This window comes from Phocoena phocoena, chromosome 9 (assembly GCF_963924675.1).
Source record: "Phocoena phocoena chromosome 9, mPhoPho1.1, whole genome shotgun sequence".
In the NCBI taxonomy this organism is placed as follows: Eukaryota; Metazoa; Chordata; class Mammalia; order Artiodactyla; family Phocoenidae; genus Phocoena; species Phocoena phocoena.
The window spans coordinates 98,650,787-98,666,651 of NC_089227.1; the positions used below are offsets into that span (position 1 = coordinate 98,650,787).

The 15,865-nt window shown below is 40.8% G+C and overlaps 1 protein-coding gene across 1 annotated transcript in view; it reads left to right on the top strand.

The window, feature by feature from the left end:
* CNTNAP2 (contactin associated protein 2) overlaps positions 1–8,553 on the top strand; it is a 2,069,520-nt gene extending 2,060,967 nt beyond the window's left edge. Inside the window, exons 23-24 of the mRNA XM_065883648.1 lie at positions 3,164–3,244; positions 8,354–8,553. Of these exons, the coding sequence (XP_065739720.1) occupies positions 3,164–3,244; positions 8,354–8,553 (281 nt within the window). The remainder of the gene's footprint in view (positions 1–3,163; positions 3,245–8,353) is intronic.
* Positions 8,554–15,865: the final 7,312 nt, after the last annotated feature.

Consider the following 15,865-nt stretch of genomic DNA (forward strand, 5'->3'; position numbering starts at 1 on the left):
ATGCACAACCAAAAAGTTGAGAATTATGTTTTATGCAGTGGACATACTGAGGACTTAAGCCTGGGAGACAGACTCTCAAATAGCTCTGAGGGACAGCTCCAAAGAGGTTAGGGCGGGGCCTGGATATATGGGAGTTTTTACAACCAAAACAAATAGTTGGTACATCAAAGGATTACTATTAGTTAAAGAAAAACCAGACATCTCAAGTTAATGAAGTTAGCAATTTTTTATGTCTGGGAAAATTCCAGAGTCTGGCCTCACGGAGATCATTTCTTTGATAGGCACCTTAACTGTCTAGGGCCAGTATCCTGTTTGCTCCATCCTGAATCTCCTCAGGGTGCACTGTGGAGGTGGGCGTGGCTGATGGCTTGATGGCAGCAACATCCTTTGACAGGTGACATTCTTTGTCCACAGTGTCATTTGGGTCCCAGAAGAAAAGTGTATTGAATACAGTCTTTGCCTATTCGACACAAATCTGGTCCTGAGACATAATATCTAAAGTCTATTTTGGAACTCCCCTGGTGGCACAGTGGTTAAGATCCGCCTGCCAGTGCAGGGGACACGGGTTCGAGCCCTGGTCCGGGAAGATCCCACATGCCGCAGAGCAGCTAAGCCCATGTGCCACACTACTGAGCCTCCACTCTAGAGCCCATGAGCCACAACTACTGAGCTCGTGTGCCACAACTACTGAAGCCCGCACACCTAGAGCCTGTGCTCCACAACAAGAGAAGTCACCGCAACGAGAAGCCCGCGCACCGCAACGAAGAGTAGCCCAAAGAGAAGAAGGGCGAACCAGGTGTCCTGACAGAGTGCCATGTGGGTGAGCAAAGACACGTCCCCCTCAAGCATCAGGAATCCATGTGCCTAGAATGCTGAGTTGGAAAAGTGGTTCCATGAGGAAAGAGGCAGGAGAGAAATCCGTCTCAAGGGAAGCCTTCCTCCCCGTGTCAAGGAGTTCAGATTTTATAACAGAGGCGATCCTGGGGTATTTTTAATGTTCTTTTCTAGCTCTTATTATTCTCCTTGGGTCATCTCAGGTCACATCCATACCTTCCACTAATGTTTGTATCAATAACTTCAAGAGAACCGGAGAGAGGATGTCAGTCTCTAGGCATCTGTGTTTCTCTGCAGTTTTGTGGCCAAGGACGCAAAGCTCTCTTTGGAGCGGGAACTCCGCTGTGTCCCACCATCCATGTTATCTGAAACAGAAGAGCAAAGAGTTGTGTAGTGTCATGAATACCAAACAGAATAATGACAAAATTGCCACTGTAATTTTTTTGTTACCAAATATATTTTGCAGATTTATATTATTGATGTTTAAGGGTCAGGAGATTTCTGTGTTTATCCAAAGGAGATGAGAGATATGACCCACTCACCCGAATGTCTAGTAGTTATCGCCATACATCCTCGAGGCACCTCAGATTCAATGTGTCCAAACAAAACAAGTCCGTCTCCCCGATCCCCAAAGAAAAGACTCTTCCTCCCATAGGCCCTACGTAAGCTAAACCGTCTGAAAGCTGGCATTTCCTCACCAGCTTACCTGTCTGTGTCTTCCTAGCCCTTGAAAGGCAGGACAGGGAAGATTATTGACTTTGGAATTAACCCTACCTGGGTGTTAATCCCAACTAGGCCACTTACAAGCTCCGAAGCTTTTGATTCTTTAGAAGGATGTAGACCAAATAGAGTCCAGAGAAAGGTAAATACAATGTCAAAAGACCTAGAAACTGTGCCCCAGAGGCGCAGTGAAGGTGCAAGCCTTTATCCTTGGAAAACAGCTCTCAGTCTTTGAAGGGGGGTCGACATCAGGGAATTATGTGTATTGATAACCAAATCTTACTGTGTCCTATGAGTGTGTGAGTTACAACGGGGAAGCTGCCCCATAATTTCAGGCAGTTCACTATAAACAGGGTCATAACTAAAACCACATCCATGCTTCAGGTTAGTATTTTGGCTATATAAACCAAACTCTTCAATGAGGCATGGAAAGTTCTCATTAATAACAATTTTCATCTTTTTTATTGTTTAGTGTATATCCCCAGCACTTAGAATAGCGCCTCACATGTGGTAGGCATTCTGCAAAGGCTTGTTGAAATAGGGAGAGAAATAGAAAATTTATTAGGCAGTTAATATTCTTCTCAACACTTATAAGATATTATCCTCTTACAAATTCCTGAAGTGTACAATGTTTTACTAGAGCCATGTAAAATATTCATTTAAAGAAATGATTACTTTTTAAAACAAAAACACTGATTTGAAAAGATACATGCACCCCAATATTTATGGCAGCATTATTTACAATTGCCAAGATACGGAAGCAACCTAACTGCCCCTCAACAGATGAATGGATTAAGAAGGTGTGGTACCTATATATACAATGGAATACTACTCAGCCATAAAAAGGAATGAAATTTTGCCATTTACAGCATGGGTGGACTTGGAGGGCATTATGCTAAGTGAAATAAGTCAGAGAAAGACAAATACTGCATGATATCACTTACATGTGGAATCTAAAAAATACAACAAACTAATAATGACTATAACAAAAAAGAAGCAGACTCACAGATATAGAGAACAAACTAGTGGTTACGAGTGGGGAGAGGGAGGGGGAGAGGGGCAAGATAGGGGTAGGGGGCCAAGAGGTAATGGAGTATAACCTTTAAGAATTGTGAATCACTATACTGTACACCTATAACTTATATAATATTGTACATCAGCTATACTTCAATTTTAAAAAATATTTTTTAATGATTACTTTTTAAACTAATGCTGTAAGCTGTAAAAAGCTCATTGGCGAGTATATCCAGTGCGACCAGTTATGAAAGGGATAAAAGTGGGTTGGAAGCAGATTTCAGCCAAACTTAAGAAAAAGTATTCTAATACATAAACTTGTCTGTCAGTGGAACCAAAGCAAGCCAGCTCAGGTAGTTCTAAGATTGGTTAATACTCCTCCCAAAGAGGTACGCTGTTCATCTGGGACTTGTACAAAGGCAAACAGCAGACACTGAAGTGGCTGTGATTCTTCTGGGAAACAACAGCAAAATGGGTTTAGATGAAATGGAGATCTCATTTGGGAAAACAGGCTGTTGAAAGGTTGTATGAAAAACTAGGTATCAAATTATCTGGGATAAATGATATATATGTCTTTTCATTTCTTCCTCTACAGCCAGTGCTGATTTTCCGTATAACCCAGGACAAGGCCAAGCTATAAGAAATGGAGTCAACAGAAACTCGGCCATCATCGGAGGTAGGTGCCTTACAGGACAGGCTTTCCTGTAACTTCTCACCTGTGGGGAGGAGTCATCTTCAATAAAACCGTAGTCTAGGGGAAAAGGGGTTATCTGGATTTGTACTTTATTCATTTTGCCGTTTAAATATGACTGAAGGTTGAGAAGTACACATTGTGGAGAAAGTGTGGTCAATGTAACCTGGCTACTTTTTATGCTGACATAAAAAAAAAAAAAAAGAACAGTAGTAGGGAGCTAGCCAGCATCAGAATATGCAAGCAGGCAGTCATGGCAACAGCCAGAGCATTTCTTTATGCCCTCCAGTCTTTTCCACGCTCATCCCCTCGCATCCCAAATGGTCCATAATAGCTTACTACAAAATCAGGAAGGACTCTGCCAGTCTGGTTTCAGTTATCTTAATAAAATCAGGAAGGACTCTGCCAGTCTGGTTTCAGTTATCTTAATAAAAATTATCAGAAAATTAATAAGCAGGGACTTCCCTGGTGGTCCAGTGGGTAAGACTCCGTGCTCCCAATGCAGGTGACAGGGGTTCGATCCCTGGTTGGGGAACTAGATCCCGCGTGCATGCTGTAACTAAGAGTTCACATGCCGCAACTAAGAGTCCGCATGCCGCAGCTAAGAAGTCCACATGCTGCAACTAAGACCCGGTGTAGCCAAAATAAATAAATAAATAAATGTTTTTTTAAAAAGGAAATTAATAAGCCAGAGTATCTAAAATATTCCAGTCTTTTCTTCTCACCAGAATACCTGCAGAATAATTCGACTCTCCTAGTATAGTTCCTCGTGTTTGGATCAGTATCAGTAACCCTGTTGCCTGTTGCCTTCTTTTCTCCCTGCTTCTTCTGCCTTATTTCATAAAAATGTTTCCTGCCTCTCTAAGTATGGCTAATATTGTAAGCTCATCTAAGGTTTTAAACTCAGCCAATCAACTCAGCTCATTCAGTAGGTTTATTTTCCACAGGAAGAAAGTAAACACCTATATGTATATATGTGACTGTGAAATTAGAATACATTCAAAATGGTGCTCAAAGCACATTGTTCAAAGTTCTGGTATAATCCTTATCCTCATTGTTTTTGCTTTTTTAAGACCAACTTTACTGAAGTATAATGTGCACTTATTTAAGTGTAGCAGGTCAGTGACTTTTGACAGACACATACGCCCATAACCACAGCTACAGTCAAGACACAGAACATTTCCATCCACTGAAAGTTCTCTTGTGCCCCCTTTGTAATTCATCCTTCCCTCTTCCCCACTTGCTTGTCACATAGATTACTTTTGCCTCTTTTAGGGTTTCATATGAATGGAATCACATAGTATGTAATCTGTTGTACCTTCTGTCACTCAACATAACGTTTTTGTTTTTTTAATTACTTTATTTATTTTTGGCTGCATTGGGTCTTCATTGCTGCGTGTGGGCTTTCTCTAGCTGTGGCGAGCGGGGACCACTCTTCGTTGCGGTGCGCAGGCTTCTCATCGCGGTGGCTTCTCTTGTGGAGCTCAGGCTCTAGGCGCGCGGGCTTCAGTAGTTGTGGCTTGCAGGCTGTAGAGCGCAGGCTTAGTAGTTGTGGCGCACGGGCTAGTTGCTCCACAGCATGTGGGATCTTCCCAGGCCAGGGCTCAAACCCGTGTCCCCTGCACTGGCAGGCGGATTCTTAACCACTGCACCACCAGGGAAGTCCTGGCATAACGTTTTTGAGATCTATCCACATTGCTGTATGTACCAGTGGTCTGTTAATTTTTATTGCCAAGTTGTATTCCATTGTATGAAGGTATTATAATTTGTTTTATCTACTCACCTGTTGACAGGTGTTTGGTTTGTTTCCAGATTTGGGCTATTTTGAAGATAAAGCTGCTATGAATATTCTTGTCCAAGTCTTGTGTGAACAAAAGTTTTTGTTTCTCTTTGGTAATCCCTAGGAGTGCAATTGCTGGATTATAGAAAGAAGATATTTAACTTTATAAGAAATTCCCATATAGTTTTCCAAAATGGTTGAACCATTTTACACTCCCATAAGCAATATTTGAGAGATCATGTTGCTTCATAATCTTACCAACACTCGGTATTGTCATTCTTTTTCATTGTACCCATCTAGTAGATGAGTAATGGTAACTCACTGTGGTTTTAATGTGTAGTTATCTGATGACTAGTAATGTCAAGCATCCTCTCATGTGCTTATTGCCACTTGCAAATCTTTTGTAAAGTGTCTGTTTAAATCTTTCCCATCTTTTTTTTCTTTTTGTTTTTTTTACATCTTTATTGGAGTATAATTGCTTTACAATGGTGTGTTAGTTTCTGCTTTATAACAAAGTGAATCAATTATACATATACATATGTTCCCATATCTCGTCTCTCTTGCGTCTCCCTCCCTCCCACCCTCCCTATCCCACCCCTCTAGGTGGTCACAAAGCACCGAGCTGATCTCCCTGTGCTATGCGGCTGCTTCCCACTAGCTATCTACCTTACGTTTGGTAGTGTATATATGTCCATGCCTCTCTCTCGCTTTGTCACAGCTTACCCTTCCCCCTCCCCATATCCTCAAGTCCATTCTCTAGTAGGTCTGTGTCTTTATTCCTGTCTTACTCCTAGGTTCTTCATGATATATTTTTTTTCTTAAATTCCATATATATGTGTTAGCATACGGTATTTATCTTTCTCTTTCTGACTTACTTCACTCTGTATGACAGACTCTAGGTCTGTCCACCTCATTACAAATAGCTCAATTTCGTTTCTTTTTATCCCATCTTTTAATTAGACTTTTTTGACTTCCTGCTATTGAGTTGTAAGAGTTCTTCTTACATTCTGGATACAAGTCCTTTCTCAGACATATGTATTGTGAATATTTTCTCCTAGTCTGTGACTTGCCTTTTCATTTTCTTAGTGGTATTTTTTTGAAAAGCAGGAGATTTTAATTTTGATAAAGTCCAATTTTTCTAACCTTTTTATAGTTTGTGATTTTTTTAATTCTTTCTAAAAAATCTGCCTACCCCAAGGTTGTGAAGATCTTCTCCTATGTTTTCTCCTAGAAGTTTTTTAGTTTTCATTTTTGTTTTTCAGTCTATAATCACTTTGAGTTCACACCTATATATAGTATGAGTTAAAAGTCAAAGTTATTACTTGCCAAATGAATATCTAGTTATTCCAAGATCGCTTCTTGAAAAGTCTCTATTTTTTTCCAATTTAATTTGCATGGCACTTTTGTCAAAAATCAGTTGGCTGCATATGTGTATGTCTTTTTTCTGGGTTTTCTATTCCGTTTTGTTGATCTGTATGTCTTTCTTTGGCCAATACCATGCTTATTTTATTGTTGTATCTTTATAGTAAGTCTTGAAATAAGCAGTGTAACTGCTACAATCATTTCTTTTTTTTTTTCAAAATCATTTTTACTCTTCTGAGTCCTTTGCACTGCCATATAAAATTCAGAATCAGCTTATACATTTCTACCAAAAAAAAGTTCACTCTGATTTTCGTTAGGATTGCATTAGATCTATAAATGAACATCTTAACAATATTGACCGTGAAGTATGGTATATTCATCCATTTATTCAGGTTTCCTTTAGTTTCTCTCAGCAAGGTTTTTTGATTTTCAGTGTACAGTCTAGAACATCTGTGTTCAATTTGTTCTGTTATAAATGGCATTATTTTATTACTTTCATTTCCAAGTGTTTCTTGCTAATATGTAAAAATACAAATTTCACTTTGCTAAATTTATTGTTAGTTCTAACAACCTTTTACTGTATATTCCTTAGAATTTTCTTCATAGACAGTCCCATCACCTGAGAACAGTGTTCTTACTTCTTCCCAATCTGTACACTTTTTTATTTCTTTTTCTTGCTTTGTTGCACTGTCTAGGGCTTTCAGTACAATCATGGATAAAGGTATTGAGACCTGACAGTCTTGTCTTAGGGGGAATGTGTTTAATCTTTCACTATTAAATACAATATTAGCTGTAGATTTCTCAGAGATGCCCTTTATCGGGTTGAAAACTGTCTTTCTCTTGATGGTTTCCTGACAGGCTTCATGATGAATGGGTATTGAAGTTTGTCGTATGCTTTTGTGCATCTATTAAGATGATAATATGGTTTTTCTCCTTTATTTGTTTAATGTGGTAAATTACACTGCTTAATTTTTTAATATTAAATCAATCTTACATTCCTAGAATTAACACCACTTTGTCATGATATATTATTTTCTACCTATTGCTGGGTTCGATGCTAAAATTTTATTAAGAAGGTATATGGCTCCATCATTTTCTTTTCCCATAATGTGTTTGTCTGGTTTTAGTGTCAGTATAATGCTGGCCTCGTAAAATGAGTTGAGTGGTATATCCTTCTCCTCGATTTCCAAACATATGTGTAGGATTGGTATTGCTTCCTTAGGTCAAGTTTGTTAATAGCGTTTTTGAGGTCTTCTAAATTCTTACTGGTTTTCTGTTTAATTGTTCTATCATTACTAAGAGAAGAATGTCGAAATCTCCAAATATAATTGTGATTTGGTCTAAATCTCCTTTCAGTTCGGTTAGTTTTTGTTGTTGCTGTTGATTGAAAAAAAAGCGCAACCTAGAAGTTGAGAATTATGTCTTATTCAGTGGACAAAACTGAGGACTTAAGCTCAGGACGCAGCATCTCAGATAACTCTGAGGGGATGCTTCAAAGAGACGGGGGGAGCCAGGATACAGAGGAGTTTTTGCAACAAAGACTAGGTAGTTGGAACATCAAAAGATTACTATTCATTAAAGAAAACCAGACATCTCAAGTTAAGGCATTTAGCGCTTTTCCATTTATGGGAAGATGCAAGAGTCTGGGCTCACTGAAATCATTCCTTCGACAGGCACCTCAGCTCTCTGGGGCCAGTATCCTGCACTTTCTCACCCTGAGTTCCCTCGGGGCTCCCCACCTGGGGCAGCTCTAGTGGCTGACTGCTGCAACATCCTTTGTTTACTGGTATGGCAGGCAGCGTTGTTAGCCCACATTGTTGTTGTCGTTTTGGGGTTCTGTGTCTCGTATGGGAGAGGGCAGCACTTGAGGGAACGATGGTGAAGCAGGGGGAAAGTGTTGGCGTGATATACGGGATTTGGTTAACCTCTAGTCCCTCTGCTGTCTCCACCAGGGGTCATTGCCGTGGTAATCTTCACCATCCTCTGCACCTTGGTCTTCCTTATCCGGTACATGTTCCGTCACAAGGGCACCTACCACACCAACGAGGCCAAGGGAGCAGAGTCGGCAGAGAGCGCGGACGCCGCCATCATGAGCAACGACCCCAACTTCACAGAGACCATTGACGAAAGCAAAAAGGAATGGCTCATTTGAGGGGCGGCTCTTTGGTGATGAGATGAGGGCAGGGGGAGTGACTGGGGAGGAGGGCAAGGGACAGAAGCACCCTACTTCATACTCCTGAGCACATCCTAAAAATATTAGCACAAGTTGGGGGAGGCAAGAAAACTCCTGAGACTGACGGCCACAAGAAATACTTTCTGATATTTCTTTATAGCTGAGTTTCCCCTTCTGTATCAAAACAAAATAATACAAAAAATGCTTTTAGAGTTTAAGCAGTGGTTGAAACTTGTAGGTACTACCTGTCTTATTTTGTGTGTGTTTAGAGGTGTTCTAAAAACCCGTGGTAACAGGGCAAGCTTCCTACATTTTTCAGAGCCCTTAGAATGGGGATACTTTTTCTTGAGAAAAGCTGATGCACAGCATACATGACTTCCAGCATTTTCTTCCTTTTACATAGAGCCAGCCTCTAACGGGCTATTGTAGTAACTAGTTCGTGTTCACGTAATATTTCTTTTGGTGTCCTGTGAATTGGAAAAGGAGAGATGGGGCAGAGAGAGCCTATGATTTGACAGTTCTCAAAGAGACCTCAGTCTGTGCAGCTCTCTGAGAGTTCCCACCAGACACAGCTGGAGGAAGAGGGGGTGTGGCCCCTCTTGTGTGACAACGTGATCAGTACAACCGAGAGCAGCTTTCAGAACCGAGGAAGCAGTTTCCTGTTGGGATCGTTGGTTTGATATTTCATCAGATTCTGCGAGATAATACTGTTCCACGTCTGCAGTCTTAGCCCTATCCAGTGTCTGTAACTATCAGCTACGGTACCTGGTGACCAGCTGTTACAAAAAAATTTTCCCTCTGCTTTACCTACAACATATTGGGTTAGCTTGTATGTGTGCGTAAGCACCTCAGTGGGGAATTAGAGCCAGATGTTAAGACTTGTCTGCTCTGTTTCTTTTATAGTTGGTAGCAAGAGTATGGATACTTCCTAGTAAATGCATAAATTATGTTGGTCTTCTTATTTTGCTTTAAATCTCTAGTCTTTAAGCCCCGGGACAAGATCCTAGCAGACAGTGTCCTCTGAGTGGATGAACCAAAATAAAGCCAAGTTGTGACTGCTAGTATTGTCATTGCTGTTACTCTGGAATCATGTGGAAAAACCCTGCCGTATTTTAACTCATCTACTCCCATGTATTGTTCCATCCTAAACAGACACACTGCCGTGATTCAGGGGCCTTCTTCGGCAGACACATTTGAATCTCAGGTTCATCACGACCTGGTAACTGATTACTGCCTCTCAGAGAATGGACATGTCTGGTCAAGCAGTTTAATCAGGAACCTTCATCAACTGATTCCAGCAAGTAACTATTTATTTAAAAGTAATCGACTGTGTGTAGGCAGGTGGGACAGTGCTCCTACCGGAGGATCCAAAAAATAATTTCATTTATTTATTTTACAAGAAGGTGACACAAAAATTATTTCTAGAATGACTGCCATTTATGGACCTTATAGTTCAGGCTGTTATACTTAATAAGTACCTCAGAAATTTTTTTTAGACTTTTGAGGAATTAAATATCCCTTTTTTCTTTCTCCCCCTGGAAGGAGGTGAGATGAGGGTAAAAAGGTACTGATGCTATTGTTCTGTTGGCCTGCCTGGAGAAAGTGGAAATTTTAGTTCATTGGGGTTATATATTCAGGGTACTCGGGATGCCTGACTTATTGGAGGACCTCAGTTTCTTGAGTGATGGAAAATGTTATCCAGAGCTGCACATGGCACCAGTGCCTGACAAAAGGAAACAGTGGACCAGTTAATTCACATTCAAGTCAAGGTCATAAACAAAAGAGAATCCTAGCGCCCTTTTACAGTTGCTGACCTCGGGCACTGTCATAACCACCCTTTATTTAAAAAGGTCTTGATCATCCTTCCATAAAATGCATTTACCATGAAAAGCATTTATTAATGACCAAATATTAGAACAACATAACATTTACAAATGACATATTGAAAATAAAGGCTATTTATTTGACCAAGATGACTACCATGAAGGGATTCTTTTACATATTTTCAAAATGAAAGAGCAAATTTTAAACATTATGTTTAAAAATGTTTCTGATTTCTTAATACCTGTTTGATAGGTATTACTTTTGCACTTAACAAATAGCACCAGGTGGAAATTTATTATTTATTGCATTTGCCGTGAGAGCTTTATTCTTTATACATTGAGCACTTTCCCTTTCTTTCCAAAATGATTAAGAAATTAAAACAAACATAGCCCCTTATACTAAAATGTTCTCACCCTTTCTCTTTTCTGTCTTCTTTTCTTTTTCCTGCCACAAAAAGTGAAAAATAAAACCTAACACTTCTCCCCAGATTTTCAAACGTAGGGCACCGGGGTGACCGCGGGGACCCGTGTTTCTCCCACCTCAGCATCGTTCGAGATTTACAGACGCATGACACGGCCTCTGCCCTGAAGGCAGTTACAGCCCAGCCAACGGACAGAACACCGAAAAAGTGGATGAAGTATTAGTAATGAAGTAAAGGGCCAAATACGTGCTGGACATCTTTGGGACTGCAGTCTTCACCCAAGTTCCTAAAGTTATTTGTGAAGACCACATACAGTACCTTCTTAAATGCTAAATAATTTTGTTTTATGTGCAGAAAAGAAGACAGCTCTTTTTTCCAGCTCCCCAGGCAGCCATGACGTTATGACCCAAGCTCAGGGCCCAGTCCTGCTTTGTCAGTCATATCCTGAAAAAGCCTGGTGTCTTATAACCCTGATACCTTACCAATCAAGCACAAAGAGGCTAGTGGTAGTCTCTTTAAATAATAAAAGAATCAGAACAAAAACAAAAAGTTTTCTTTAAATAAGAGGTGGTTTTCAAGTTGCAGGAGAAGCTGACAGTTGATTTCGGGTTGTTTGTGCAGGAAACATCCTCCGTGTATAAAGCAAGCATCTCTGTTTTGAGTTGCTAGGATTGGGGTCTTCAAATGAATGCAAAATCAGTCCCCATCTGCGCTCTCAATGTACTCCCTTGAGCTCAAGGATGCTAGCTCAGGAGGTAAGAGGTTATATTCTTAAGTTCTTCTCTGGCCTTTCATAGTATATAAGACAACATTTCCCTTGTGGCTTTCAAACATTCTGCTCAAAAAAGAAAAGAAAAAAAAAAGGTGTGAGATAGAGACCTGTTGTGTGGGAGTTTTTATTGACGATCTGGGGATAAGAGTTTGAGAGCCTTTATTGGAAAATTTCCTGTTGCCCCGTGTTTGACAAATAAGCATCCTTTACTAAGAGGAGCAGGATGTCAGAGGCACAGGAAAGAGAGTTGGCGTGAGCCCAAGAGTGGATCTTAACGTTGTCGTTGAACATCTGTGGGGCAGCCACCAGGTGGCACTGAGAGCTGGGCACAAAGACACAGACCATAGAAAGCTCCAAAGGAAGAGCTAACAGCTACCGTTAGGAAAATGCAGTGTCAGTGTAGCGTCGGGATGAAACTCTCAGTTCCTTCTATAACAGGATCTGTACTTTTCTGTTCTTCCACACGTTCTTTTTCGCCCTGTCCTTTCTCTTTTGGTGTAAACGTTTTCATGGTCCCTTGATATCTCACACCTCCAAACTAATGATTAGCACCTGATTGGAACCTCTTAATATTTTTTTTTTCCTTTTCACCATCCTGCCAAACAGTTTTCAAAAAGAAAGACAACAATTAGTAAATTGAATTCGGATGAGCCAGCCAAAAATAGGTCTGAATCGCTAGTCCCACCTCATCCTGAAATAGATGAGAAACAAATAGTGTTTCTAACTGATCGGGGCTAAAACCCAATAGGTACCGTTTTTTAAATGATGTTTTGGTGAGAGGTGGTCCCTAGAGCTGACCCTTTCTCTCTCCCTGACGTGCTCTGTAACCTTGGCCAGCTCGCTGAAGGTCTGTTCCTTTTCGCCTCGTGTAAGACAGAGCTGTTTTATCTACTTCCCGAGACAACGGTGAGGTGCCGTGGATTCTTGGCTGTGGATACTTTGAAACCCAAATATAAAGGCCAAAGTCAGTGGACCTATGGGAAGACTTAGTTTCCAGCTCGTGGCTGTAAGTCACATCCAAAGAAACCACGCATCCATGTCCAGGAGTGTAGAGACGTGAAGCATTGCTGTACAATTACTAGAATCTAAGTCAGGTAGACTGCCAGGGAGCTAATCCGTCAACACTGGGAGATGCAACACAGCCAAAGGCCAGAGAAATCAAGACACCACATGTATAAAACCCTAAGTTCCCACCTGGGTGTGACTTGTCGCTTACACACGCCCCAGTATGATTATAAATAAGACAACATTGAAAAGCAAATGTGACTTTCACGGAGCCCGATGGCCCTGTGCCTACACTACACACACCCTGCATGATGATGTTGGAAACTTTAAATTTATTTCACAGCAGTATTTTTTGGATACAAGTGGTTCGTGAAACTCATTATCCATGAAACAGGGAAACCGTGTTGAAAAGTTGGTTATCTCCCATGGAGCAAAGACTAGCAAAAGGTAATAAAGATACCTGGGCACACGGGTATTAATACCCAGCAGGCACTTACGAGTTTATTTTCCAGATGAAAATGTGCTTTAAGAGCAGGTCTACGTACGGGGGCTGCACCACTTTCCGAGTCTCAATTTTTTTTCAGCAACTGCTGGACCCTGAGATGGTCGTGGAAACGTGGAGACTCCTCCCATCTGGTAGGCCAAGAAACAGTTCTCAGTGTCACTGATTCTACTTTTTGTCTTGTCAGGTTTCTTTTTGTTTGTTTGTTTTTTCAGTGAGCATGGTGAACTGCAGAGGTTAGGGTTGTGAAAAGCTGGGCTAATATTCTTTCTGTAAAGTCAATTAGGCTTCCATCCCTGTGAAATAACACGAAATTTTGCTCTCTAAAAGTAACAGCATGTAAACTAGAATGAAAGAAGGAAATCATGTATGTATGCCTACTATTCTTTGTGAATGTCTTTCATTTAACTAAAATTATATTAGAAACTGGATTGATAAATAAAAAAGTCCAAAATAGTTTTAATTATCCTAAAAGCGATTCTTTGTGTTTTGTTCCACCTGATTCTCTTAGAAGCTATTTTCAACCTTCAGCAAAGAAAGTTTCAGGCACTGAAGTACACATCTCTTTGGAATATAATCTTTCCAAAAGCTGTGGCGAACTGGTCGCTCCGCAAAGACAGGTCTCGTCTGGATGCATCCATCGTTAACCTCCATTTGCCGCAAGCTCCTCCCTGCACCCCATTTTTCTTTAAGTGACTTAATGGATGTTGGCTTCAGGTTTTGGATTAGTTTACACACAGCTTGGTAAATTATGGTTGGAGCTCCATGATGTCCAGAGTATATTCTGAGCCCAATTTGGGATGAGGGAGTAACGCTGGGTAATGGACAAATAGATCCAGGCCAGTGAGCTAGGTAACAGGAATTTACAACGTGTCCGGAGATGCGAGATGCAGATCTTTCTAAATGCACTCCTGTGCATTAAGGGCTGCAGTTCTTAGTTCTTAGTCCCATTTTCTAGTCTTCAGTTACCATTGGGAAGCCATTTCCTGCTAATCAACTTTCAGTGAGGCATTGATTCAGTACACCAAATTAAGTGTGAATTCCAGTTAAAAGCCCAACCTCTCTGTGCTTCAGCCATTCCCAAAGCCAATCAATAGAAATAACTCTGAAGTCTGTTTAGAAGGCGTTGCGCCCTGAGGTTCTTTGTCGGGATTCTGCTTTGCAAGTGTGATCCAACAGGTGTGGGGAGAATGTCAGAAAGTCCCCCCGAGAAAAGAAAATCAGCGCTTGTAAAAGTTCATGACAAACGAATTTTAAAAGGATGAGCCGGCCAGTTCAGGGTTTACCGTCTGCACCACATCCTTCCTCCCTTTCCCAGTCTCCCTGCCGTCAGCCATGTGGACACCAAGATCAGTAAGCTCCAGGGAGACAGCGATTTTATTCTGCAGAAGCAGCATCTCTTCAATGAACGGGGAGTAGAGAAGCAGAGAAGGGGTCGGAGGGAGAACAGCGCGGGGAGAGGTACATTGAAGAAAACATCCAGTTTTACTCTTTGTTGGTGATGACATGGCCTGATGGACTTACCAGCCAGAAGACAGAAGAGAGGAAACAATTGTGTTATTATTTTTTGAAAAAGAGTTTATGTCCTCCCCAAAGAACCAATGTTTGAAAGCTAACTCTTGAGAGCAAGTATTATATGAGTCATCTTGCCCTGGTCACTCTGAAGTCCATGAATTCAGAGAAACCTGGGCTAAATAATCCCTTCCCTGGAAGATTCCTTTCTACCAGCAACCGTTCCCCTCCCACAAACACGCCAACATGCCTGCAAAGGACCGCAGCTCAAAGCAGTTTGCCAGGAGGAGAATGCAAGGTTGGTTTTCGGGGGTTTTTCCCCCTGCATTTACATTATCTCTCCATTCGTCTTAATTCATCCTCTGGGTACAGGGTGAGTAAAATCTCTTGGCACAGGTAAATAAACACGTATGCGAAGTCTTCAGCAAAGGAATGAAGCCGACATTTTTTTAAGTCCCTGGAACCAAAGCATAAGAAAGTTAGTCATTTCTTCTAAATACAGAAATCCAAGTTATAAAATGTAAATTAAGATGTGGCAGAGATGAAAAAGGCCAAGATGATGAAAATGAACTTATTTTGTTGGAAAGTTGGAAGATGAAATTCTTAGGTCTAGGAAGGCAATAGCTAAAATGGAACATAAGGGCAAGCTTTTAAGTCGTGAAAGATATAAAAAGGCTAAATAAGAGCTTACTCCCTATCATCTCGTACAGCAGGACTAGGTGGAAAATTTGAAGCCAGGAGTGAACTCTTGAAGGGTTTGTAGTAGCCAGGAGTTGTCAGCGTCTGAAGTATCTGTCAAGTCGTTATTTAAAACAAGGTGGAACACAGAATGCTGTATAGCCGTGGGAAGTCACCAACTAGATACATACACAGCAATCTTAAAATCATATATCTTAAAAATATAGTACAGAGTGAAAAGGTAAGAAATAAAATTAGATTCATAAAGCAATGGAATTTATTAACATTAAAAACGTACAGAGCAACAAAACATTTGCAAGGATCCATGAGTAATTAAGGATATGCATATGTACTTACATCCTTCTATAAAATATATGTTACATGCAAAGCAAAATATGACAGTCATTACCTGTGGAATGGTAATGAAGGAAATGGAGTGAGGATGGGGTGAAAATAAATAAAACAAGAGACACCTTGCAAGGATGAATGATGATAAAAAAACTTATTCTGTGGATTATCGTCGGCTTGACTCTCAGCCCCGTGGAGCCTGGGTGGAGAGAGAGGGGCCTGGAGGGCA